The sequence below is a fragment of the Pelophylax lessonae genome, assembly GCF_965119305.1.
Source record: "Pelophylax lessonae genome assembly, chromosome: 8".
Taxonomy (NCBI): domain Eukaryota; kingdom Metazoa; phylum Chordata; class Amphibia; order Anura; family Ranidae; genus Pelophylax; species Pelophylax lessonae.
In genome coordinates, this window is record NC_138775.1 from 197,376,784 (window position 1) to 197,404,154 (window position 27,371).

Sequence of the window (27,371 nt, forward strand, 5' to 3'; positions counted from 1 at the left end):
GAAAATGGCAGTTGTCTTCAGATCAGGGTCCTGAATCACCTCCGGGAGACCCCGCAGGCGGACATTGTTCCGTCGACTGCGATTCTCCCCATCGTCCTTTTGAAGTTGGAGTATAGTTAAATGCTTATGGAATGCTAATTGAGAGGTTTCCAGTACAGATACCCTGGAGGACAATAAGGTATGTCCTGTTTCCACTGCTTCTACTCTATTTTCTATATGGTCTATTTGATGCTTAAGGGAGTTAATCTCTTGTGAAAGAGTACTTAGTGGGTATGAGAGAAAGGATCTCTCTCCATTCAGGTATGTGGAGCTGCTGCAGCTGAACAAATGGAGCCGGGGAGACTGGAGCATCTACAAGCAAAGGCTCCGGTGGAGGAGTCAGGTGAGATGGGCTTCCAGGGATAGGGTCTTGTGTCTCCGTCTGGCTGGTGTTGTTTTTCCCATTTCTCTTGAGAGCAGCGGGTCCTGCCACAGTCGGGCGCGGCGGCGCCATCTTGGATTCAGTTTTCAATAATTTACAAAATGTGCGCCACTACTTATTTACTTCTTGCATGTTGAGGGCTCTATTATCAGCTTTCTATTTTATTTTACTGTCTACTTTTAGTATTGATTCTATAACTAAGTGACAAGAAATGTATTTCAAATTAGAAGATACCCACTAGTAGTATGCAGTCATTAACGGTTTGTGATTTCGATTACAGCACTCGATGGGATAAAGAAAACCTTAAAAAATGGCTTTGTGGTCCAGCTCCTAGTACCGATGATATTCCACAGGCTGGAGATCTGCAAAAGGAAGTAGATATGCAGGTCACAGGTAAAAATACTATATACATGTATGATAGTCTAAAGAAGGGCTAGAACATCTTTCAGGTTTTGATGCCTGCCTGTTTACTACATTGGGGCGATTTACCCTCAATTCTTGTCCTTTGACCCATGAGGAAGGAAATATTTCTGAGAGGGACATATACAGCAATGATACCTTAACAAACAATGTAATTGTATTTCTATTTTTCTGTCAAAAAACAAGTGATGTTTTTGTCCTTGTCAGAGGAATTTCCTTGCACATATCTTATTGTAGTGGTAAAATGCACTTTTATGCATCACACTAGTGTGAATAGGCCCTGTTTGTAGTTTGTTGGAAAACAAAATAGACCAAGTGAGGGCGCATATAACTTAAATATATTGCACTTCTGCGCTAGGGCAAAATATCACAATTTTATGCTGTTATGTGATCGCTTGAATAAACTTTTGTATGCCATTTCAAAGATCTGCAGTGTGCTGGCAATATATGCCTTAAGATGTTTAACTTCTGCTTGGTGCTGGGATTATGAGTTTTGGTCTGGCACTGGGGCTCAGAAAGAAAAAAAAAAACTAAGACTTAAAATGTTGGGTTTAAATGCCTCAGTTGGTCTTTTTTGTGATTTCCAACAAACAACAATGAGGCTTTGAAATGACTCTCTAAAGTTTAATATTTTTTTTTTTTTTTTTAGTAAAAGAGTGTTTATACTCGCCTCCCTTGCCTGCTCCCTGAAGCTTCACTCTCTGCAGAGCTTTGGCCTCACGCAGAATTTTCACATCCTGACACATCCAGGAGTGTCCCTTGTTGCACACTGTGGTTTCATCTTCTGGCTTCCATGTAATTCCTGTATCCTGTAGTGGCTTATGGGGGGAGGCAGAAGAAACCACAGCATGTAGCAAGGGGATCAGGCAGACAGAAGTATGTTGAATGTGAAAAGTCTGCCAGAGGCTGTAGCTGTGCAGGAAAATGAAGATCAAAAAACGTTAAGTGGAGTATATGATTTTCATCCTTCTTCTTTTTGCAGGCAAATTTTTACCACTGTTTATTTTTTTTAACAAGTCACTTTAAGATCCTGCCACACGTGCCACTCATTGACGGTCACACAAATATGCACTGTCCAGTGATGGCATGTATGTCAGGTAAGAAAAACTCTCCTCTTTGAGGACAATGAGAAATTGTATACATGTCTGATTTTACTTTAGGGCAGATATTGTTTTTTTTAGTACATTAAAGCTGATTTGAATCTAGGGTATATTAAAAAATATACATTTATGGAGGTTTAAACCGAATATCCTCAAAAGGATAATCGTTGCATTAAAAATATTATAGTTGTTTACTTGTCAATATATTGAGGGTAGGCTGTAATTGCATTATGTACGGCTAAAATGCATATGTTTGGAAGAATGTCACATAACATTAATTATAAGTCCTGTCACATTTGTACCTTCAAGGCAGATGTCACACACTTGTAAACAGCCTTCAGTTGCTGTTACTAGCCTATTTGCATAATATGCTAAATAATGTTTTTATGCTTTCTTTTTTAAGCAACAATAAGACAAACAAAGTTTACACCACCATTAAAGAAAGTAAATGCATTAGAAAGCGGTGCTCAAGGACCATATGCTTCACAGCATGGCATTCATTTTAACACAGAGGTGACACCAAACACAGGAAACACAAGAACAGCGAATGTGACAGCAACGTATCCCTGGTTTTCAAGTGGTAACAAAGAAGCTCAAGGCACATATTTGCTGCCTCCTGAACCAAATCTTCTACAAAGCCAAGATATCAGTGGCAGTCAAAGTTTGCTTCGAAGAAGGTAATTCATTTTTGTGTTTTACCCCCAAGTAAGTTTACAGAAAATAAGTTAAGTATGCCAATATGTTAGTTATTATGCACAAAGAAAAATATAACTGCACATAAAGCTGGCAATACAAAAGTACAGTAGATTTCCTTCATTCTGCTGTGTACAATAAATCTGATTCTTCTATCCGTTATGGATGAACAAATTCCTCCTGCCAGGCTATTGTTTTCTGACAACTGCAAGCACAGACTGTCAGAATACCCAAACAGTGCCTGCAGTTGATTGGCTGACAATGTTCAGCCTGACTCCTTCAACAAAATTTATTGAGTTGCCGATGTTTGTAAAGACGGCAGGGCCATCTACTGTTAGAATTTCAACCAGTTTCTCTAAAACTGCAAACATTTTAACAGTGTATGGTCAGCTAGAAGTGATTCTAAATTTATGTCAACATGCTTTAAGGCATAAGTAGTGTGTGCTCTCATTTACCAGAATAGTACAAGAATAATTGCAAATACCTTACGTGATCTTTAGCTTGTGTTTTCTGTACTGTCAGAAAAATCTGTGGGCGGCCAGGTCATCTCGTGGATGGAGAAAAACTGTCCAGCAGTCACTGCTGTTCACATCCCAGGAGTGGATAACTACTGTAGAAGGCTGACTTCCTCAACTCACTGCCTGGACCAAGAGAATGGGCCCCTAACCCTCACATCTTCAACCTGATATGTCAGAGAGTAGGGACCCTGGACATGGATATGCTAGCCTCCTGATTCAACAACAAATTACCTATGTTCGTGACCAGGACCAAGGATGCTCTAGCACTGGCATTGGATGCTTTGAGAATTGCCTGGTCTCATTTCAGGCTAATCTCTGCCTTCCCCCCCATGTGAATTCTGTCTTGCCTGCTCTGCAAATTAGAGAAAGAGAAAAAACTGATTCTATTTGCACCAAACAGAATCAATCGCAGAGACTCCTAGGTGCCTCATATTCTGGCCTTCCTACAATCAGGACTTGACCAGAACTTGACCTTAAGTACTCAGAAAGGACAGTTTTGACCTTGTCCATTCTTTTATAAAAACCTTTGGCCTAGCTCTTACCTGTCAAAGCCATTATTCAAGGTGTATCTTGGATCAGACCCCTCTTACAGAACCCTGAGTTTGCTTGGGACCTCAGAAACAACCCACTGAACCCACCAGGAAAACCCCTTAGATGATTTCTCTTTCGAGGCGGCTTTCTTGGTTGCTGTGAAATCTGTAAGGTGCGTCCCAGAGCTAGTCACTCTCTCTTCTAAAGGCTATTCCTCATGCTTCACAAGGTCAAGGTAGTGTTATGCCCAAGGCCATTGTTTCGTCTATTGGTAACAGTCTTCCACTTCAGTAAAGACCTCGTTTTTACCTCTTTGTGCCCTGCTCCAAAACACCCAAGGAAATTGCTCTTCACTGCCCAGACGTAGTTAGCGCAATTAAAGTCTACCTCAAAGCAACAGCTTCTATCATCACGCATTGGGCCCTGGGCTCCAGCTTGAGCTCCAAGCCACCCTCTGACCACCTCCGGGTTTACTTCCGGACTCCGGTACTCCACATGACGGGCATGTGGATGCGGACGCAGAGACAATGAGTGTCCATGACTGCCATGTTCAGTCTTTCATGGGCCGTGGAAAATGGATAGACAAGTGAAAATACCATTTTCAATCAATCGGTGACAGCTTAACACGGATCCAGAGTGGCGGGGTAAGAAGCGAATCAGGTACGGTTGGTCATACATTTATAGACTGTGTTTAAACTGCACTTTATCTACCCTGACCCTGAAGAGATCACTAATTATGTACACTGACTTGTGTATGGTCTGTCTCTTAACCTCACTGTCAAGAAGTTCACCGCAACATTTGACATATGCCCTTACCATACCCAAATGAACAAAGTAATTAGGGGAGTGATTAATAATTGGACTGTTTGCTGCCTTTGCAATTTACATCTTTGACACATACGAAGTGCCTATTCTCCCATCTTCATTAATAATTTAATTGAGTTACAAGGACATTGCCACCTTCCAGCTTGTGGTTTCAAGGAATTCAAGGGATGCAATATGCTAGGCATATATTTTGCACACTATAAGTATAGGTATATTCAGCACTGAACTCTAACCAGTCACAAAAAGATCAGCAGTTGTGCACTCAAGAGCAATCCTGAAAACCTTCAAACAATATAAAAACAACGTGCAGCGCAATCTTAATAGTCTATTCAATATTTGTAGTGCATAAACACATCACTTTAGTTCAAAACAGTTCATATATCCACATAGGTGTAGATTATTTCAAATGGCAGGGTGCAGCACAGTGTAGACAGTCTTTCTTATAGTAATAAGAAACCCAAGTGCTGGCAGTTGTAGCATGCAAAAAAATTCCAAGTGCTCATCTCCTACCACCACAGCTCTCTCTGCCTCTCACCTCCAAGATAAGACCCCACAGGGTCTCCCAGCATATCAACAGATATTAGCACTGGTTCCTCTTCCTCTCCTGAAGCGTTCCACACGAGCTTCCTCCGCAGTGAAACATATAAAAGGAAGGGCAAGATCGTATGCTCTCTGTTTTAATGGGGCTTTTATTGAATATAAATAGTTGCACTTACATATTAAAAAGTAGGTCAAGGCATGTAGACACCTTAGCACTAAAAGCCGGCGTCTCACTGCCACCTCTCTCTGTCTTCCGGGATGGCCGCGGGTCACGTGACTTCCCCCCGATATGTAAGTGTGTGCGCATGTGTCTGTATGTGTGCATGTTTACATGTGTATGCATGTGTGTTTGTAAATTTCTTTGTATGTGTGTGTGTATGTGTGTTTGTATATTGTATTGTCTCACTTCCACCTCTCTCTGTCTTCCGGGATGGCCGCGGGTCACGTGACTTCCCCCCGATATGTAAGTGTAAGTGTGTGCGCATGTGTCTGTATGTGTGCATGTTTACATGTGTATGCATGTGTGTTTGTACATTTTTTTGTATGTGTGTGTGTGTGTGTGTATGTGTGTTTGTATATATGTGTGTGTGTATGTATGTTACTTTTAATCCTGACCCCCATTCCTGTACTGTCAGAACTGCTTTTTAGGGCTCGTTTCTGATAGCAGAAAGGGCTGCTGCTCCTTTGAAAATCAATCCTTGTTTAGATCACTTTTCATATTAAAATATATACATTATTAACAAGAGTGGGAGAGAGGGGAATATTATCCGGTGATATTGTCCGTGGTTAATTGTCCAAGTGATAATGTCTGAAAGATATTGTACAGGGGGATATTGTACAGGGGGTATTGCCCAGGGGGATATTGTCTGAAAGATATTGTACAGGGGGAGATATTGTTCGGGGGAATGTTGTCCCGGGGGGATGTTGTCCAGGGGGGATTATGTCCAGGGGTATGTTTTCCGGGGGATAGATATTGTTCGGGGGGATGTTGTCCCGGGGGGGATATTATCCGGGGGGATGTTGTCCAGGGGGGATATTATCCGGGGGGATGTTGTCCCGGGGGGATTATGTCCAGGGGGATATTGTCCCGGGGGATATTGCCCGGGGGGATATTGTCCGGGGGATATTGTCCTGATACCATTTTGCACAATAGCACATCCTGAATGATTATCTGTCAAGAACTTTATTCCAGCAATTTTTTCCGTTTGAAAAGAATCAATACCTGGTGTTTTAAGACTCTTCAAGTAAGAGCATATAGAAGGCTTAACTTTGAACTGTCCACCGTTCCTCATATCTGCTACATCCAGTGTAATCTTTATTGATGATACAACCAGTGCACTTGTTATCAACAAGGACGTCTGGGGGCAGTTTGCCATGGAGTGCTAGGTTGAATGACTGGGCCCTTTGTATGTGTGTATGAGAGTGTATGTGGTTAATTATACAGCAACAAGTGCAACAGGTTTTTTCTTGGTCTGCTGTAGATTTTTGCGACTGGACATTGTTCGCCAGTCATGTTTCTTCAATAAAGAAGTTTTTTGCATATCTTCCAGTGTTGAGCATTTTTTGCAACTTCTTCACAAGGGTTACATACATGTGGATCCCTTGTTTTTTGTTTGCCATAATTTGCATAGTTGCTAAGGCTCCCCGGTCTATAATTGACCGTATGGTGCATACATTATCAGGAAGTACCACTTCCCACTTATCTGGGTTGAATGGTTTTGGACCCCTTGAAACGATTGTATGTATTGTTATGCCTCATATTCTAGCCTTCCTACAATCAGGACTTGACCAGAATTTGGCCTTAAGCACTCTGAAAGGACAGTTTTGACCTTGTCCATTCTTTTTCAAAAACCTTTGGCCTTGCTCTTACCTGTCAAAGCCATTATTCAAGGTGTATCTTGGATCAGACCCCTCTTACAGAACCCTGAGTTTTCTTGGGACCTCAGAAACAACCCATTGGACCCACCAGGAAAACCCCTTAGATGATTTCTCTTTCAAAGCGGCTTTCTTGGTTGTTGTGAAATCTGTAAGGTGTGTCCCAGAGCTAGCGACTCTCTCTTCTAAGGGCTATTCCTCATGCTTCACAAGGTCAAGGTAGTGTTATGCCCAAGGCCATTCTTTCGTCTATTGGTAACAGTCTTCCACTTCAGTGAAGACCTAGTTTTTACCTCTTTGTGCCCTACTCCAAAACACCCAAAGAAAATTTCTCTTCACTGCCCAGATGTAGTTAGCACCATTAAAGTCCACCTCAAAGCAACAGCTTCTATCAAAAAGGCAGACTCCCTGTTTATCCTACTCAGTCAGGACCTTGAAAGGGACATCCTGCTTCAACATCGCTGGATGGATAAAGCAATCGTTGGCAGAGATTACACTCTAAGGCTACATTCACACTGGCAATTAAGGCCGGTGCAAATTGTAGCAGCAGAAATCTTTTTGTAGGCTGTATTCACGCCAGTAATTAAGGCTGGTCTGAATTAAAGCAGCAGAAATCCTTTGTTTACAGCTGCAGATGAGATCGGCTAGCGGCAGCTGCGGTCCCAGTTCACTATAATGACAGGTCACCCGTAAGCGTGGATCTTGCTTGCAGTGATCACTGCTACACACATTCTTGTCACTTGAAGGCACTAGCCTATAAACCTGGGACTATGAATATTCAGCTGGTGTTCTGTACTGTACTCCAAAATATGGAATTTACAGGAAAGCAAAAATTCCTTTATTTATGAAGGCCCACTATCTGTGTTTTTTGCAGTTTATGAAATTCAATGATGCATAGCCATTTATCTTCAAGGCTTTAGGAGACCTGTTTTTAAATATTTGTTATACTAGAAGTTCACATATTTTTTTCATTAAGGATCTTTGGTTGTGTAAACCATGAAAATAGATCAATGTATATACATCAATGAACAATGTTGAAATGTTTTGTGTGTGTGTTTTGTGAAAGTGATTGTAAAGCTAAATTTTTTTAAACTAAAATAACAAACTTTATACTTACCTACTCTGCAAAAGTGTTGCACAGGGCAGCCCCAAACCTCCTCTTCTAGGGTCACCTGTCTGCTCTCTAGGCTCATTCTCTTCTCCGAGTACCCCATAGCAAGCTGATTGCTATAGAGGTACTTTAGCGGGCTCAATTCCAAGGTGGGCTGTGTGCATCTCTTGACACAGCTCGGCTCAGCTCCAATACTTGCTGGCCTATGTCTCTTTTGAAAAATTCTCGAATTTGCAATTGTAAGATGTATTTTTTAGGGAGTTTGGATGTACAGACCACTTCTTTAATAGGGACATGGGATTTGGAGTCCTTCTAAACTTCTGAATACTTGGCAATGACTCCAGGCAAGTGCATTCATTCCACTGCAAGCCCCTGAGAAACTTGGAAAGTGTTCTAGGTGTCATAAGTAGCTCCATAAATCCAGAGAAGGATCACTTAGGAAAATCAGATGCAGAACCTACATGCTCAAGGGCAATGACCGGCATTAAAATCAGGCATCTGAATGCTGTACAACCATTATGTCACTCTTGGGAACAGACCTGCATCTGAAGAGCAACAGATGGTAAGCCACAAGTTTATTGCAGCCAGGTAGGGGGATCTGAGGAATGCAGATCGTCCTGGTTAGGAAAAGATAATGGATGGCAGGTCTGGAGTGTTTGCGTTTAGTGCTTCTGCTCCTAAAATAATGCAAAATACCATCATTTGCTGTCCTTGAGCACTCTTTTAAAAACATGTCCCACGTTGCCCCCTCCTACCTTTCCCTAGTCTTCTGTGCCCTTGACAGGTATGGCAAGCTCATATTTGTGCAAAACGATATGAAGAAAATCATATTAATCTCTCACCTAAATCAGGTACACTGTCCCTTTAAGACTTATCTGCTTTCATTCGCTTACTTCAGAAGCAGCAGCAGGTGAGCCCAGACAGCACTTCCAGAGGCAGACAGGAGACACAAACCCAGTCAGAATGTCAAACCACCAGGAGCACGCAGCACAGCAGGGGGGCAGCAGCAAACTGCCTTTAACCTTACAAGCGAACACCTGGCAGGACTGCAAAGAGTGAGAGAGGGAGAGAAGCCATTTCCTCTCTCGACTTCTAAGGTTGTTTACACTGTTGTTTGGTGACTGACAGTCACTATACTGCGATGCCCGTCTCCCTGCTCTCTGTAAACTCATCCACAGACCTAAAATAAATAAAGCCAGGAGATAGGCACTGCATGCTGCCTGTACAAGACAGCAAAAATCCCATGGGAGAGGCAAATGGTGACATTGCAGAGCTCATGAATACCTCACCTGTACATCACCAATGCTGATTTGGCATCATTGCCTGTGCCCCGACACCCAGAGCACCCTATTTCAGGAGGGTTTACTTCCAACAATCTGAGTATTTCAACACTAGTAGAGGCCTAACTTGGAGGGGTATATGTGGAATGGGGTAAATTTGCAGCACCCAAATACCTACAAACTGCAATAAACAGGTGGCCTAGAGCATGACCACAAGAAGAACACTTCAGTTGAGGAGGGGCTGTCTTTTATTGAGTTAGGAAGAGGTGGTCCTGTGGGTTTCGGAGAGGGGGGGGAGGGTTTCACACACAATCCAGTGGCTGCAGCCACCGGGATTGTTTGTAAAATTGACAGGCAGACTCCTGTCTGTCAGGTGAAAGCATACATGGCGGGTGTCAGCGGCAGGAGGAAAGGGGGATGATGAAATCACGGAGCTGGTGGATGTTAGAGAACTCACGCTCCTCCACCTTCCGTTTGAGGATGCCCCACAGATGCTCAATAGGGTTTAGGTCTGGAGACATGCTTGGCTAGCTCATCACTTTACCCTCCGCTTCTTTAGCAAGGAAGTGGTCCTTTTGGAGGTGTGTTTGGGATATCATGTAGGAATACTGCCCTGCGGCCCAGTCTCCGAAGGGAAGGGATCATGCTCTGCTTCAATATGTCACAGTAAATGTTGGCATTCATGGTTTCCTCAATGAACTGTAGCTCCCCAGTGCTGGCAGCACTCATGCAGCCCCAGACCATGACACTCCCACCACCATGCTTGAATGTAGGCAAGACACACTTGTCTTTGTACTCTTCACCTGGTTGCTGCCACCATCTGAACCAAATAAGTTTATCTTGGTCTCATCAGACCACAGGACATGGTTCCAGTAATCCATGTCCTTAATCTGCTTGTCTTCAGCAAACTGTTTGCGAGCTTTCTTGTGCATCATCTTTAGAAGAGGCTTTCTTCTGGGACGACAGCCATGCAGACCAATTTGATGCAGTGTGCGCCATATGGTCTGAGCACTGACAGGCTGACCCCGCACCCCTTCAACCTCTGCAGCAATGCTGGCAGCACTCACATGCCTATTTCCCAAAGACAACCTCTGGATGTGATCAATCTTATAGCCTAGGACATTTTTATGTAGAGCAACAATTCTTTTTTTTTTTCTACATCCTCAGAGAGTTCTTTGCCATTAGGTGCCATGTTGAAATTTTAGTGACCAGTATGAGAAAGTGAGAGCTATAACACCAAATTTAACACACCTGCTCCCCATTCACACCTGGGATCTTGTAACAGCAAGGAGTCACCTGACATCAGGGAAGGAAAATGGCTAATTTTGCCCAATGTGGACATTTTCATTTAGGGATTTACTCACTTTTGTTGCCAGTGGTTTAGACATTAACCACTTGCCGACCGCTCACTGTGCTGCTACTGCAGTACAGCGGCTCCCCTGGGTCCGGCGACGTAGACCTACGTCGCTGGACTCCTAGCTGTCTCGGCGGTGCGTGCGCGCCACCGGAGGCTCGGAGAGGACAGACGGTGATCACCGTCTCTCTTCCCGGATCGTCGGAGAAAGTGTGAGAAGATCTGCCCGCTTGTGTAAACAAAGCAGGCGGATGTTCTCTGTGAAAGATCACAAGATTCAGCATAGCTGAATCTGCAATCTCTGTCTGTGTCACAGAACCCCCTCCCCCCACACATGTCAGTAAGCATGAGGCATACATTTAAACCCTTGATCACTAACAGTGTTAACCCCTTCCCTGCCAGTGTCATTATTACAGTAACAGTGCATATTTATAGCACTAATTACTGTAGTAATGTCACTGGTCCCCCCAAAAGTGTCAAAAATGTCAGTTAGGGATCCGATCTGTCCGCCGAAATTTTACAGTCCCGCAAAAAATCGCAGATCGCCGCCATTACTAGTAAAAAAAACAATAAAAATGACATAAATCATTCCTGTAGTTAGTAAATGTGATAACTTTTGCACAAACCAATCAAAATACGCTTATTGCGATTTTTTTTTTTTACCAAAAATATGTAGCAGAAAAGAAATTGGCCTAAAATGTTATAAAAAAGTTGATTTTTAAATTTTTTTAGGGAATGTTATATATCAGAATGTGAAAAATATTGTTTTTTTTTTTCAAAATTGTCGCACTTTTTTTCAAAAATTTAAAATCGCACAGGTGATCAAATACCACCAAGAGAAAGCTCTATTTGTGGGGAAAAAAAAGAAAGTAAACTTAATTTGGGTACAGCGTCACACGACTGCGCAATTGTCTGTTAAAGTAACGCAGTGCCGAATCGCAAATATGGCCTGGTCAGGAAGGGGGTAAAATCTTCCGGTCTTAAAGTGGATAAAATACGCTCATTGAGACATGTAGCTAAATACATTTTGGCCTAAATATATGACAAAAATTGAATATATTGGATATTTTTTAATAGTCAAAGTAGAAAATGTAAATTTTTCGCAAAATTTTCGCTCTTTTTTTATTAATATCACAAAAAATAAAAAGCGCTGATCAAATACCACCAAAAGAAAGCTCTGTTTGTGGGTAAAAATTGACGTAAATTTTGTTTGTGTACAGAATTGCATGATTGCGCAATTTTCAGTTAAAGTCGCGCAGTGCCAAGTTGAAAAAAGTGGACTGGTCATTGAGCAGCAAAATCTTCTGGGGCTAAAGGGGTTAATGGCTGTTTGTTGAGTTGTTTTGAGGGGACAGTACATTTACATTGTTATACAAGCTGTACACTCACTGCTTTTACATAATTTCTTATGTAATGTCACATGAAAAGATAAAATATTTACAAAAATGTGAGGGGTGTACTCACTTTTGTGAGATACTGTACATGGAATGAACATATTTCTACTTCATAATGGGCTACAGTATCAGGATAAAAATGAGAGCCGAGACATTATCTGTTTCACTTGAAATTGAAAAAAATTTAGGTTTTGAGCGGTCAATTTCAGTGGACACAGGGATGTTTTTATATTTTAATTTCTTTTTGGTAGACCTGGAAACCCTATAATTTCCTGGATTTCTTGAATAATTCAGATTTGATGTGATATTTTTGTACTAATATAATGTTTGCTATAAGAAACATACCTGATTGATGCCCTAAGCGTTGTCAAAAAAAAATCTTTTTCGTGAAATTGTTTTAGTTAGGATGAAAATCACACCACATTGAGCAATGCATAAATTCAGAAAATACTTAAGGGCTCTTTCACACGGGCGTTCAGTTTTTTATGCATGATCAGTTCCTTTTTTTTTTTTTGAAACGGACACGGATGACACTTGTGTCATCCGGTCCGTATGTGCGTTTTTCATCCCATCCGTTTGCGGATGAAAAACGGACATAATGTATCTCTATGTAAATACGGATGTCAGCGGATGACCATCCGCTGTTATCCGTTTTTCATCCGTTCTGTTCAGTTCAGTTTTTTTGAACGGAAGAGAGCCCTATTTTTTCTTCCGTTCAAAAAAACGGAACGGACGCAAAAACGGATGTCAGTGGTGTCATCCGCTGACATCCGTATTTACATAGAGATACATTATGTCCGTTTTTCATCCGCAAACGGATGGGATGAAAAACGGACATACAGAACGCCCGTGTGAAAGAGCCCTAAAGCTTATCTAAACTCAAAAGTAAAGTCAGCTTACTAGTACTCAGATGTAATGGCTGCTTTCTTTTCCTTTTTTATGTCTCTTTCCTTTATTTTCACCTGGTGATCCTGTCAGTATGACACTTTTGCCCTAAGGTGACAATGCTCTTCTGATTTTGACTATAAATACCTACCCTTCTCCTCATCTCCATTGCATACACAGAAGGGGTTGCATGGTTCATAAAAGACCGCTTGGAAAGTTAATAACATTGAGATTTCAATTAGGTACACAGGAATTTACAAGCATAAAGGATTTCTACTTGGATCAACTGGGATTTTTCTGGACTTAAAAAATGCATTTAGCCTGAAAAAAAATTAAACAAATGCAGCCACCACATCCAAGAACTGGTTCGCTGCATTATTTCACTTTTTAGTTCTTGGGTTTGGATTTACTTCAAATGTGTGCAAACTTTTTCATGCACCTGTAAAAACAATGCACTGATAACAACTGCTTAAAGGGCCATACACACACGCGGAATATTGGGCAGCATCGGCCAGTTCAATAGAAACCTGCCATCATTCGGCTCATGTGTATGGCAGCCGGGCCGGCTCCTGTCATAGGGGCATGACAAAAAAGGTCTGGCCGTTGGCACCAAATCAGTGCTGTCAGCCATTGTCTGAGAACACTGACTGGTGTGTTCTTGCTATTGTGTCCCTCTGTCAGAACACAATAGCTCTGCAGGGGAGATCGCTCTACTAATATTGCATAGCTAGTACAGCGGCTCCTCCCATGTTCTACAGGTTTTTTTTTTTTCGTTAAGCTCACTGGGTTGAAAAAAAAAAAAAAACTGCTAGTGTGTGCCAGGCTTTAGATTGAGCAGGTGGCAAATATTTTGCTTCTTTATAAAGAATGAGCAGGTTCACACTGGTCCGACGTGCTTTTGGACTTCAAGAGCACAAATCGCATGACATGTCAAAGTCAATGTTTCCCTATGAGAGCCATCTTAACTAGTCCGACTTGTGTCTGTCCGACACTGAAAAAGGTTCCTGCACTACTTTGGTCTGACTTGGGCGCGATTTCAGCCCATTGATTTAAATGGAAGTCGCATCCAAGTCGGATCATCATCTTAACAGATGTGACTTGTGGCATGCGACGTGCTCTGAGATCAAGTATATGCAATGTTAACAATGTAAAATCCCCTAAAAAAAATTGCGTGTCCCCCCAATCATTACCAGGCCCTTCAGTCTGGCATGGATCTTGAGGAAGAACCCCACACCAAATTTTTTTCTGAAAAACTGAGTGAGGTCCCCTCCAAAACCATACCAGACCCTTCGGTCTGGTATAGGTTTTAAGGAAAAACACCACACCAAAAAAAAACGCCCCCATAATCCATACCAGACTCTTATCCAAACATACAGGTCAGGAAAGAGGAGGACGAATGAGCGTGCCCCTCCCCTTCTGAACCCTACCAGGCTACATGCCCTCAACATAGTGGAGTGGGTGCTTTGTCCCCACGTTGATGGGAACATGTGCCTCTTCCCCACAACCCTGGCTGGTGGTTGTGGGAGTCTGCGGGCAGAGGACTTATCGGAATCTGGAAGCCCCTTTTCAGAAAGGGGCCCCTGAATCCCGGCCCCTTTCTATGTGAATGAGTATGGGGTACACTGTACCTCTACTCATTCACCCAAAAAAAAACAAAAAACATTGTAGTGTAACAAAAAACAAGAGATGAAGTCGCAAAATCACATCCCGTTCATTGAAGTTGCATGGAAATCGGACCTTAAGTTGGAGGACAAAGTCGGATCTGAAGTCGTGCAACTTCTGTGTTGGATCATCAGTGTGAACATAGCCAAATGGGATTGAGGCTATTCACAAAGATGTGTAGTGTTCTTCCAATACCATGTCAGTAAGATAAAATTGCATTTTTGGTGTCTTTCCACTCAATGTTCTCAGTGAAACACCTGTTCATCTCTGGCCTGCATTAGTTAAATGTGGGCCGTATATTCAGTTACCTCACAAATCTGCATTTGTTTTATTTGCACAGTTTGTTTAGAACGTTTAGAGAAGAACAAATGTCAACAGACTATAGCTTAAAGAACATTGAGAAATCCCATAAAACTAAATTATTTGAACCCCTCCATCAAAATCCACTTGTCAGCAGTGAGGAAGATGACATCCTTGGAGCCAGTGGTGGTTTGGATGAAGAAACTTTTTCTTTCCCTACATCTATAACACGGCCTGTGGGAAAAGGTAAAGATCGTTTTATTATGATTTGGTGTTTTCTCCTTAAAATATACATATCAAGTAGGTCTTGTGGTCTTTCATTTACCCGATAAACCCTACAGTTATGTTAACTGTAGGTTGTTGGTAGTTGAGCCAAGTATTAAAGTTATGGGCATTAGAATAGATTAGGTGAAATCAGAAATGTGAGACAATGTTGAAAGCCAAAAGGCAATGTTCTGAAAGCTGACTTTAAACTTTAAGGTTAAACTATACACTGCATTATTAGGGTTAGATTACATTAAATTTGGGCCATATCATTTATTTTTCCTATTACACTGTATGTAAAATATGTAATTCTTATTCAGTGATTACATTAATATATTAAAATCAGTTCAAGTGAAAACCTTGCCAGCACTTGACCCACTACTGCAGTCTTTATAAAAAGACTGTCGGTCTCTATCAGCAACCAATCATATTTAACACATGCACTGCACATTTGACATTGCAAAGTTGACTCTGATATGGGGACACAATGATACATGCTTACAGATATAATTGTGTCTGTACAAAACATTTTGTAATTTCACATGAAACATTATAGGACTTAGAGTTAGAGTAAATATGAATTTGAACATTTACTCAGTTTTTAGTACAATGTTCACTTTAAATTCAATACCCACTAGCAGTAATGCTCTTTTTGAGGTCACCATTTGCATGGCCTGTTAGCAGCAATACAAATACTTTCATCTGTCTATGTTGCCCTTGTTTTCTGAATTGTCTATATGTTGGATTTTTGGGCTTCTAGATTATTTTTAGGCAAGATATAGTGATGCTGTTGCAGTAGAGTGCACGTGCGTAGTTTCGCACAAGGAGGAACACTTTCTCAAGTGATGCTGGGGTGATCTTTCAATGGTTACAGTGATCTAAAAGGAAAGGATGTGCCACAGATAGCTATGGGAGTTTTACAGCAAAGCATCTGGGGGAACAGGTAGGGGGGAAAATGACCTAAAGATATGCATCTAAATTAATCAATATTTTTAAAGCTTCCCAGTTTTTTCCCCCTTGGGGTCACTTGACTGCATAGGCTATTTTCTTTAACCACGTAAGCCCCGAAGGTTTTACCCCCTTCCCGACCAGGGGGTATTTTGCGATTCGGCACTGCGTGACTTTAATGGACAATTGCGCGGTCGTGCGATTTTTTGATCATGCGCTATAAACAAAAATAGAGCGTCAATTTTGCAAAAATAACAATATTTTTCACATTTTTTTATATGAAATTCCCCAAAAAAATGTAAAAATCAAAATTTTTTAACATTTTCTGCCAATTTGTTTTATGCTACATATGTTTGGTAAAAAAAATCGCAAAAAGCAAAAAAAATTGGTTTGCGCAAAACTTATCGCGTTTACTAACAAAGGGAAAGATTTTTGTCATTTTTGTTGTTTTTTTTTTAACGCGTAATGGCGGCGATCTGCGATTTTTTTTGCAGTACTGCGACATTGGGGCGGACAGATCGGACCCTTGACTGACATTTTTGACACTTTTGGGGTTACCAGTGACATTATTGCAGTAATCAGTGCTATACATATGCACTGTTACTGTAAAAATACACTGGTAGTGAAGGGGTTAACTTTATTTGAGAGGGAGGGGCTGTGTGTGTCCCTAGGGGCGTAATTGTGATTGGCTGTGGTTTGAGATGTAGGAACAATGATCAACGGTCCTACATAGTAGAACCGTATGATCACTGTTTCTACACAGGGGAGAATGACAGGCGGCTTGTTTACACTAGCCGCCTCCTGCCTTTCTCCCGCTGTCATGGACGATCGTGAGTGAGCGGCGGACATCGGGTCCGCCGCTCACACACGCGGGGGGGTCCGTGACCGTGCAGGAGCGGAAGCGCGCCTCCGGCGACGCGCGCTCGCTCCCCAGAGCCTCACAGGCTAGTGACGTACCGCTACGTCACTTTGCCTGTGAGGGGCTGACCGCCGCAGTATATGTACTTGCGGCGGTCGGCAAGTGGTTAATAGGCGAACTTAGAACATTAATGAAGCTATCTGTGTTTGATGTTATTGTGCAATTTTCTTTGTGTTACTTTATATGTAACAGTAATAAAAATTATTTTTAATGTTTAATTCAGCTATGACACAATGCGGAATCTTGAGACCAGTCTCTGAAATTCGTATCCTTTTTTCTATTTGTGTTCAGTTCAATATACAACCTTTAACTCAGGCTTGACTATTAAAGGAAGCAGGTGGGGTATGTTTATAAAGCAGTAAATGTGGCATTCATCAAACATTCACTGCAGGTGTATCTTCCTGGTGCATGGGGTTTAAAAACCGATGATTAATTCACCTGCTGTAAATGTTTGGTGAATGTTGTGTTCACTGTTTACAATTTTTTTATTATAATTATTATTAGAAAATACAATTGTAAACTTTTTTTAGTCAACAAATTTTTCTCTAATCGTCTTCCAGGGCAGCACCTGAGAGATAGGCTCCTCCCACCTGAAACAGAAAACACATTAGTCCACGGTTATAAAAAATGGCAGTCATACCTTCAGTCTCAGTTTTATTTTGTTTCCTCCGGACCCACAGGAGCTGCATCCCTTTGTTATTTTCTTCAGTCTCTGTGCTATCTGCAGGAGGCTCCCTGACCAGCCTCCCATCCAGCTCATCGAGCCTTGGGCAGTATGGGTCAGGGGCAGCACATTGGGGCAAGCAGGCCCTCGCCTGAGGTTTCTTCCTACTGAGAGGTATGCAAACTATCCCCCCAGCTGTCAGGATGCCGGCAGTATCCCTCCCCCCCAGACCGTACCTGGTCAGGACCCCAAAGAGCTTCCAGGCTGGTCCCACGATCCCTCCAGCAGAGTCCTGGCCCACCTCCCCCCTCTGGGCCCCGCCCCTGTATAGTGGGTGACGCCCCCACCGCACATGGCAGCCTCACCTATCGGGTGCCCCCACCAGTCCAGGCAGACCGTGTGAGCAGCACAGTTGACGGGGTCTTCGGCTTCCCGGAGCTCCTTGCGGTTTGAAGGAGCAAGACGGCGGCGGGACCGGAACATCACGTCACTTCCAGTGAAGCACTTCCGGTCCGCAGCCTTCTTGGAGGAGACGGAAGTAGACGATGAAGCGGTGTACTTCTGCTGACGTCACTTCCAGACGGCGGCACAGTTTTTAGACAAGCAAACTCGCAAAACTAACAGAAGATGTTGGGGCCATTGTTTCACAAGAATAGAGCTGGATCAAGTGGCTGACCATAGGATACCAGGATGGGTCAATACAGGTATGTCCACCAACCTGTATGGGGCAGCTGGGGGCAGGGCTGGAGCTGGGCAGGAAGCAGTTAAAGGCCCCTATGTTGTGGTTCTTTTTCTGAGACTGACCATGTCAGATGTCTCGCCACCCTGCCCTGCAGATCCTGCTGGTCAGGACAGCTCCAAGGTAAGCCAGAGCACTCTAGAGTTTCCTCTGTCTTTACGGTACAAACAAACTGCTTTTTTCCTTGTTGTGTATAGCAACTGCCTGCATCACTAGGTCCTTTGTGCTTACTTACAGTAAGTACAGTACACTTTGTGCTTTCTGTAAGTAAGCACAAAGGACCCATTGATGCAGGCAGTTGCCATACACAACAAAGAACAAAGACTCCAGAAGAGAAAAAGGCAAAGACCAGTAGCAAGGCATGCGCCTTTTGCGGTTACAAGTTTCCTCCAGAATGGAAAAAACCCCTATGTCAGAAATGCATCAATAAAATGGCCAAAGAATAACAGGGGTTCCTCAAAGATATGCTTAATTCCTTTAAAAAGGAGATTAAAAGCACAATGGGTCCCCTTTGTACAGCCATAGAAAAACTGGAGGCTCCAGAAAGCTCAAGCCAGGCCAGCACGCCATCTACCAGCATGTCACCCATCCCTTTATGCAGAAGGGATGAAGTGGATCAGGTGGAGCAGATATCTGATGCAGATAGCTCGGAATCAGAATCCGAAGGTGGTCTTTGCTCGGACTCAGATAATAAGGGCCCAGCATCAAAGGGTAAGCTTTTTCCCTCGGAAGACACGGATAATTTACTGAGAGCCATTGCAGATACACTGGGTATCAAAGAGCAAAAGATTGCAGAGCTTTCTCCACACTACAAGATGTACAACCAAAAAAAAACTAGAACATTTCCGGTACATGAGTCTCTAAAAAGGTAGTTAAAAAAGAATGGGAAGAACCAGAAAGGAAGCTCTTTACCCCAACTGTGATTAAAGGCAGGTATCCATTTACAGAGGAGGATACTAAACCCTGGGCTTAATGCCCTAAGGTAGATGCTTCTGTCGCCAGAATCACCTGACCTAGCTTTCGACGACTCCGGAACTCTCAGTGATCCAATGAATAAAAATATAGAAGCACTTCTAAGAAGAGCCTGGGAAGATGCAGCAGCGAACCTAAATCCAGCCGTAGCTTCCACCTCCACCGCCAGGACGTTATTAGTCTGGCTAACACAGTTGAAAGAACTGGTAGAAGGGGATAGCCCAAGAGAGGAAGTGGTAAAAACCATTCCCACTCTAACCAGAGCGGCAGCTTTCCTGGCGGACACATCAGCAAAATCCATAAGAATATCAGCCAGGACCACTGGCCTAATTAATTCAGCTAGGAGAAGCATATGGCTGAAGTCATGGGAAGGAGACATCACCTCCAAAAATAGATTATGCAACATCCCCTTTACAGGCGATTTACTGTTCGGACCCGACCTGGAAACGGTATTGGACAGAACCGCAGCCAAAAACAAGGAATTTCCTCAAGCCAAAAAAAGCAAGGGGAAAACACCCTTTCGAGAATCCAAAAGATTTGATAAGATGGGTCCATAAAAGCACTGGGCACAACAAAACAAACAAGGCAAAGGAGAGTTTATTCTCAAGCCTTTCGCCCTGAAGAACAAAAAACAATGACGGTCCCCGGTCGGGAAGAAGAGGGGCTTGCCAGGGGAGGAAATCATGGAAAATGCAGTTTTTCCTTGGCTCGGTAGCAGTAGGCTACTCAATAGTTTTTTTCCTCTCGCCCCCCGACCAAGTACCTGAGAATCTTCATAACCATAGTGTATCACCAGGAGGGGCATCCACATGCACCGATAGCAAAAAGCTATCAAAGATGCCTGAGATTTGTGGTGCAAGGGTCGGCTTCCCCTCCAAATCTTCAATATGCAGCTCTGCCGGTTGGCATCTCTTCAATATCCAGGATCTACTCAATGCTAAAGTCCGAAGCCCTAAAAAACCTAAGACAGCAAGTCATAGGGTAAGAGCCATGTCCAGAAGAGCTTCTATTCTACGAATGAGCAGACAAACAAAATGCCAATCTACAAAAGAGCATATCTTACTTGTAGGGCTCAGGGCAGAGCGTGTACGAAGTAAAGCCGCTACTATCACTGAGATCCCATGTAGGTTCAAGCCAGAGGGTGCAGGTGGACGATCTTGCCTGAGAGGAATGGCATTCCTGATGATCTTGCCTGATAGGAAGAGAGGTGACAGATCTACAGCAAAGCTGCAGATCTATAAACAGCAGATGTGAATGTCTGTTTGGGCTATGCGTGGCAGTGAAAGTATTGTTTGATGGAAAATGTCTAGTCCTGGGGGCTAAATGGTGGTCAAGATAAGAGCATGGTGAAAAAGGTTGTCCATTGTATTAATGTTAGGATGCATGGAAAAATTATGGTGGAAAAGGAGGTGTGAGGATGTCTGCACATGGTTTAAGAGTTGGTGGTGGGACTAGTGGTAAGATGTCTGGAGCAGTGGGATGTGAACTAGATTATAGGCCAGGGAATAAAGTTCCTCAGATTCCTACATTTTTTTTTTTTTTAGACATATCGACATATTAACCACTTAAGCCCCGGAGGATTTTCCTGCTAAAAGACCAGGGGGTATTTTGCGATTCGGCACTGCCTGACTTTAACGGACAATTGCGCGGTCGTGCGACGCTGTACCTAAACGAATTTGGCGTCCTTTTTTTCCCACAAACAGAGCTTTCTTTTGGTGGTATTTGATCACCTGTGCGATTTTTTGATCACACGCTATAAACAAAAAAAGAGCGACAATTTTGCAAAAATAGCAATATTTTTCACTTTTTTATATATGAAATTCCCCCCCAAAAAAATGTAAAAATCAAAATTTTTTAAAATTTTTGGCCAATTTGTTTTATCCTACCTATGCTTGGTAAAAAAAAATAGCAAAAAGCATATTTTGAAAAAAAATTGGTTTGCGCAAAAGTTATCGCGTTTACTAACAAAGTGAAAGATTTTTGTCATTTTTGTTGTTTTTTTTTTTAACGCGTAATGGCGGCGATCTGCGATTTTTTTGCGGTACTGCGACATTGCGGCGGACAGATCGGACCCTTGACTGACATTTTTGACACTTTTGGGGGTACCAGTGACATTACTGCAGGAATCAGTGCTATACATATGCACTGTTACTGTAAAAATACACTGGCAGTGAAGGGGTTAACTTTATTTGGGAGGGAGGGGCTGTGTGTGTCCCTAGGGGCGTGGTTTCTACTGTGATTGGCTGTGGCTCTAGCTGTAAGGACACTGATCAACGGATCTACATACTAGATCCGAGTGATCAGTGTCTTTACAGCGAGGAGAATGACAGGCAGCTTGTTTACACAAGCTGCCTGACATTCTCCCTCTCCCCCGACGATCGCCGAGTGGCCGGCGGACATCGGGTCCGCTGGTCACACGCGCGGGGGGGTCCGTGACTGCGCGGGAGCGGGAGCGCGCCTCCGCGGGCGCGCGCTCGCTCCCCAGACCCTCCCAGGCTAGTGACGTTAATTAACGTCACTCTGCCTGGCAGGGGCTGACTGCCGCAGTAAATCTACTGACGGCAGTCGGCAAGCGGTTAAACATGGCGCAAAAAGGGCTCATGTAGTTTTTCAAGTGACAAGACACTAAGATATGAAAAGGGGCTATTGAAAACAAAGGGATTCCTTTTGTTGGGCATTTTGGAGCTTTGAGCTTCAAGCTACAAAATGCCAGTGGAGCCTCAATAAGATCAAAGGAGTGTCTGAAAGCATACAGCTTCAGCTGTACCTTTCTAGAAAACCCATCATGCTTTGTAAAACCAGACTAATGGATGCACTAAATATTTCAATGTAAAATTAAGATTTTTTTTTTTTCTCAGAAAACTAGTTATAAGCCCTTTGTTTTGCTCTAAAGTGTAATGGTATTAAAGCGGAGTTTCACCCAAAAGTGGAAGTTCCGCTTTAAGGACTCCTGATCCCCTGACATGCCATATTTGACATGTTATTTTTTTGGGGGGGAGCGGGTACCAATTTTGACCAGTATCCGCTCCCACTTCTGCTCAAGCTGACTAGGCGGCCCAAGCAGAAGTTCTCCTCTCCCCCTCCCTCCCTGCTATCTTCTGGGACACGTCACAGGTCCCAGAAGATTGCCCGGGCATTCAGAACATGCAGTGCTACTTGTGTATGTGCAGTGCCCACCTGGCTGTGAAGCCGCAAGCTGTCACAGCAGGGTGGCCATACTAGTAATGCCGGGGAGAGCTGAGGAAAAGAACCAAGGCTTTTGGCGGCCGCATCGCTGCATTGTGGGACAGGCGAGTGTGTGTGTGTTTCATTAAAAGTTTTTTAATAGTCACAGAAATGGCTGTAACTCCACTTTATATAGAGTTTTTTTATTTATTTTTGTTTTGTGAAGAATATATTTTTTGTCTATACTGTAAAAAGAAATTAAAAAAAGAATCCAGAATGAAGTATCCAATAATTGTTACTGTATATCCCACAGACTGTAAATTCCTTATGTATGCTAGAAGATAACAAGGTTTGCTGGATACTGCAATATTTCCTCTTTAAAATGATATGTGTTTGTGTATGTATATATATATATATATTGTGAGGGATTAGCTCGGTGGTAGGCGTATGGGTGACCCCTTGGGGGGTGCGTTTTCCCAGAGAGGTAGCCGACAAGTGTTTGCAAACAAACAGTGTGGTTTATTAAATGGTGTTTTCTTCACCAGGCTGTATGCAGCAAAACATCCAAAATAAAATAAAACAGAAAATAAATCCTTGCCTCTGTGGGCGGCTACCTTCTCACAACTGGAACCTGCCTAAGTGTCTGTCTCCAACCTACCGTCGGGCAGACTTCCTTGTCCTACAGCGGACACTCAATAGTCCTTTTATAATAGCTTCACAGGGCAACACAGTCCTTTGTTTCTTTCACATCAACAGTTCGTCTTCTCACCTTTGAGACGTATTCACCCTTGGTTACCGTCCCGGGCACACATCACTCCGGGGGGTCTTCTCCCAGGCCCACACATCCTGTCGGGAGGCACACGCTGACTGTCCTCCTGCTCCCAGCCCACATGGCTTCAGGACACAGCTTCTGGAGGCAGCAAACAATAGGACTTTCTCTGAACAAATTATAGAGCCTTAACTCCCTCATTCTGAACAGGTGAAGGCCTTTCAACTTCCTGCTGGCTAGCTCTGTAGCCAACACCCTAAATTAATTAATGGACTTTCTAAATCAGGTGGAAATGTATCTCCTTCCTGTGACTACATTCCCAGATTTAGCTGACTTCCTGTTACATACCCCCCCCTCTTGTTTCAACCCTAGGGTTGGGACACAGATTTCCAGGCACGCATGTGTCAAGCACTGCTGACTCACTGATAAGCCTCCTATTATCCTCAAGCTTCCGGATGAAACTGTTTTGTCATCTTCATTGACGGATTTCTCATAAATGCCACACAGTTTGTCTCTCATCTCATATACACATTCTTCAACTGCATTTTTGGCATCATTTCGCTCCTTCTCGTTTCTGTCATCTTCATTGACAGCTTTCTCATAAATGTCAGACAGCTTGTCCCTCATAACCGTCTGTCCAATCCACCACGGAGGACCGTGATCCATAGGCAACTCAATTGGGCTAGTCTTAATGTCTTCAACATTCTTAAGACGCCTCTCTCTGCAATCCATAAATGTTTTCCACACAACTTTGAGAACCTTTGCTTCACTAAGCTTTGTTCCAAGTAGGGACTCTTGACATCCCTCTGTGACTTGAGTTGCCTCTCCATACAGCTGTACACAATCATTGACTTTTTGTTGTAAAAGGGAATGATCTTCCTTCTTGAGCTTTGCTTGCTCTAAGATGCTGTGCAGAGGATTTTCCAATTGAGACAACAGGCTGTCACACATTTCTTCAAAGTGACCCCTGTTCCTTTTCCCAGAGATATCAATATCATTCAAACATTTCATATTCATAGGCAGATCTGAAGCATTTGCACTCATCAACTTCTTAAACTTTTCGCCCTCCTGAGCGAGTCGCAGTAAAGGCCTACTATTTGATTTGATATTCAGTTTATATTTCTTGCCAAACTCTTCACAGAAGTAGCCAACCAGAACATCATCAACTTTCCTTCCACCAACATAGGGGTCAAAGGCAACAACACAGTTGAACCCAGCGATCTGGGTGGTATCCATTATAGACCTCCTCTCTGCATCAGTGAAGAAGCATGGAACTGCAACACATTCTTTTACAGGTTTCTTCAATGCACTTTCTGCTGAACTATTTGACCGCTCAAGGTCACCTAGTTCCTTTTCTCTATCTGAATTCCACATGGAATGTATCTCAAGATCACGATCAAACTTCTGCCACCCGTCTTTCACCAGTTCCATTTTGGAAACACTCCCTGAAAGGCACTTATTCATTTGCTTCACGTTTTCACCAACAGCCTTAGTTTTCTCCACTAGGTGGCGTTTGCTTTTTTCTCCCAGATTTATATCACTTGCTTTAGTTTTCTCCGCTTTAGTTTTCTCCACTAGGTTTTCAGCCTGAACTGAGAAATCATCACATTTCTTACACAACTCTTTTGTTTGCTGAAGCTCTAATGATACATTTTCCAATGCTTGAAGTTTTTGAAGGAACGGTTTATTCCAAAGGGGTGATTCAAGCCACGTGTCATCACATTTCTGAGGCTCACTCAGGACAGACCCCAAAACACTGATCCTTTTAAAAACTGCATCAGGCACACTATCCCCTCTTTGGGACAGATCCTCTGTTGCCTGGAATTCCTCTTCCAGTTCCTGCAACGGAATCTTCATCTCTTCTACTTGCTGTTCTAAGGCTCGCTTAGACTTTTCTAGCTCCTGAACGCTTTTCACAACATCATCCTTGGAGCTGACCAATTCTTCCATTTCTGTACGCAGCTGTTTAACACTTTCTAGTTCAGCCTTACACTCTAGAGCTTCCTCCAAAGAGCGAGCCAAGAACAGGGCTTTGCTCTCGTTATCACGCACCTCCGTTTCTGCACGGGTGCGTTCTTCTGCATATTTTGCAGACACAGTCTTCTCTTCACCAAGCATCTGATCAAACTTCTTTTTCACATCTTCAACACACTGTAATGAACCAACGCTTTCTTCCATGCGTTTTTTCATATCCGCTATCTGAGCTTGCAATGTTGCGACTTGCTCTGATAGGTTTTTCTTTTCTTCCGCCTCCTCTTTTAATTGTTCCAGGAAGCCATTTTTCTCATCTTCCATTTGTTTGAGCTTTGTGCTAAAACTCAGCCTTTGACACCTCTCTTCCTGTAAGAGTTCCTGCGTGTCTTGCAGCTGCGATTCCAAGATAGAAAAATCTTCCGCAATTTCTCTAGATTTGCTGTCTGCTTGAGAAAGCTGATTTGTAACATTGTCCAACTCAACCTGCAGTCGGTTTGCCTTCTCTGACAGCTTAGCACACAATCGGTCACCTTCTGACACCTTGACTTGCGATTCCAGAAGCTGTGCCTCTACTTTTTCCCTCTTATGTTCACAATCTCCTTTTCCCTGCATAAGAGCCTTCACCTCATTGGCTAGCATCTGGGAATAAGAATGTAATTCTGCCACACAGGCTTCTTTCTCCTTTAACTGCTGCTGGACACGTTGGGCTTCCCCTTTCCAACTTTCACAGTCCGCACGCCATTCATTTACCACATTGCTCAAAGTAGTGAGCTCATACACAGTACTCAGTAATTTAGCCTCTCTTTCACTTTTCTCGTTGTCGCTGAGAGACAATGTCGTTTTCAGAGCGACATTCTGTTCCTGCGACTCCTGCAGGTCTATTTTTGTAGCTCCCAAAGACTGAAGACTTTTTTCCAGCTGATTACGCAACTCCAACATATCAGCCATACTTTGCTTCTGCAAAGTCTGAATTTCACTTTCCTTTTCCATGAGGATGGTATCTTTCTCCATTATAGTCTCTCTGCGTTTTTGCAACTCGACCAAAAGAAGAGCAGTGGATTCTTCCCACTGTAACACATGAGACTTGAGTAGTTCATTCATTTCCTGCAAGTTTCTATGCTCCATTTTAAGCAATTCCAAGGCTTGTTCCTTTTCTTCCATTTTCCGTTGCAAGGCATCCAACTCAGCCCTGCACACATACTCGGTTTCCTCCAAACCGATGGCCTCCATTGGCTGCTGGCGTCTCTGTTTCCAGCCTGCCATGCTCTCTTGATGAGCCTTTTGTTGAGCTGCAAAGCTCTGCTGAAAATCCGCATTTGCCTGCTGTTGAGCTGCATTTGCTTGCTGTTGAGCTGCATTTGATATAATCAGATGTTTCAACATCTCCTCCATTTTGAGTTTACTTTTCATCTGAGCACACTGCGTCTCCATAGCGGTTTCATCAGTGTTGCTAGGGACAACAACCTTCCTCTTTAGTAGACTCTCTTTAGGCATGGATGGGGCTGGTTCAGACGGCAACATCCCCTCCATCCATAGAATCCGGTCTCTCATTTCATCTATCTTTGCATTCTTCAGGCGTTTTGAACGCCCCATCTTCAATAACTCCACAAACAAATTTTTCACAGTCCAGCAAAAATTTTTCAGACCACTGTCTCTTTAACACATGTAGTTTTTCTCTCTCTCTTGCAAGATCTCTTTTCCTGCACACACAGTTTGTGCAGTCACTTGCACCAGACACAACAAAGTTCATCAAATAATTTTGAGACCGCTGTCTCTTTAAAACACTTTTTTTTTTTTTTTTCTGTCAGGATCTTCTCTCCTGCACACATAGATTGTGCAATCTCATGCACCAGATAAAGTTCATCAAACATTTGCACTTCCTTGCAGGGATCTCTGCTTATGCCCACTGCATACCTCCACCATATGTGAGGGATTAGCTCGGTGGTAGGCGTATGGGTGACCCCTTGGGGGGTGCGTTTTCCCAGAGAGGTAGCCGACAAGTGTTTGCAAACAAACAGTGTGGTTTATTAAATGGTGTTTTCTTCACC

The 27,371-nt window shown here is 43.0% G+C and overlaps 1 protein-coding gene across 1 annotated transcript in view; it reads left to right on the top strand.

Annotated features, from left to right (window-relative positions):
- Positions 1–666: 666 nt before the first annotated feature.
- HFM1 (helicase for meiosis 1) overlaps positions 667–27,371 on the top strand; it is a gene marked incomplete at its 5' end in the record, with an annotated part of 582,583 nt that continues 555,878 nt past the window's right edge. Inside the window, 4 exons of the mRNA XM_082266347.1 lie at positions 667–814; positions 2,345–2,618; positions 14,950–15,155; positions 17,264–17,305. Coding sequence (XP_082122473.1) covers positions 667–814; positions 2,345–2,618; positions 14,950–15,155; positions 17,264–17,305 — 670 coding nt within the window. The remainder of the gene's footprint in view (positions 815–2,344; positions 2,619–14,949; positions 15,156–17,263; positions 17,306–27,371) is intronic.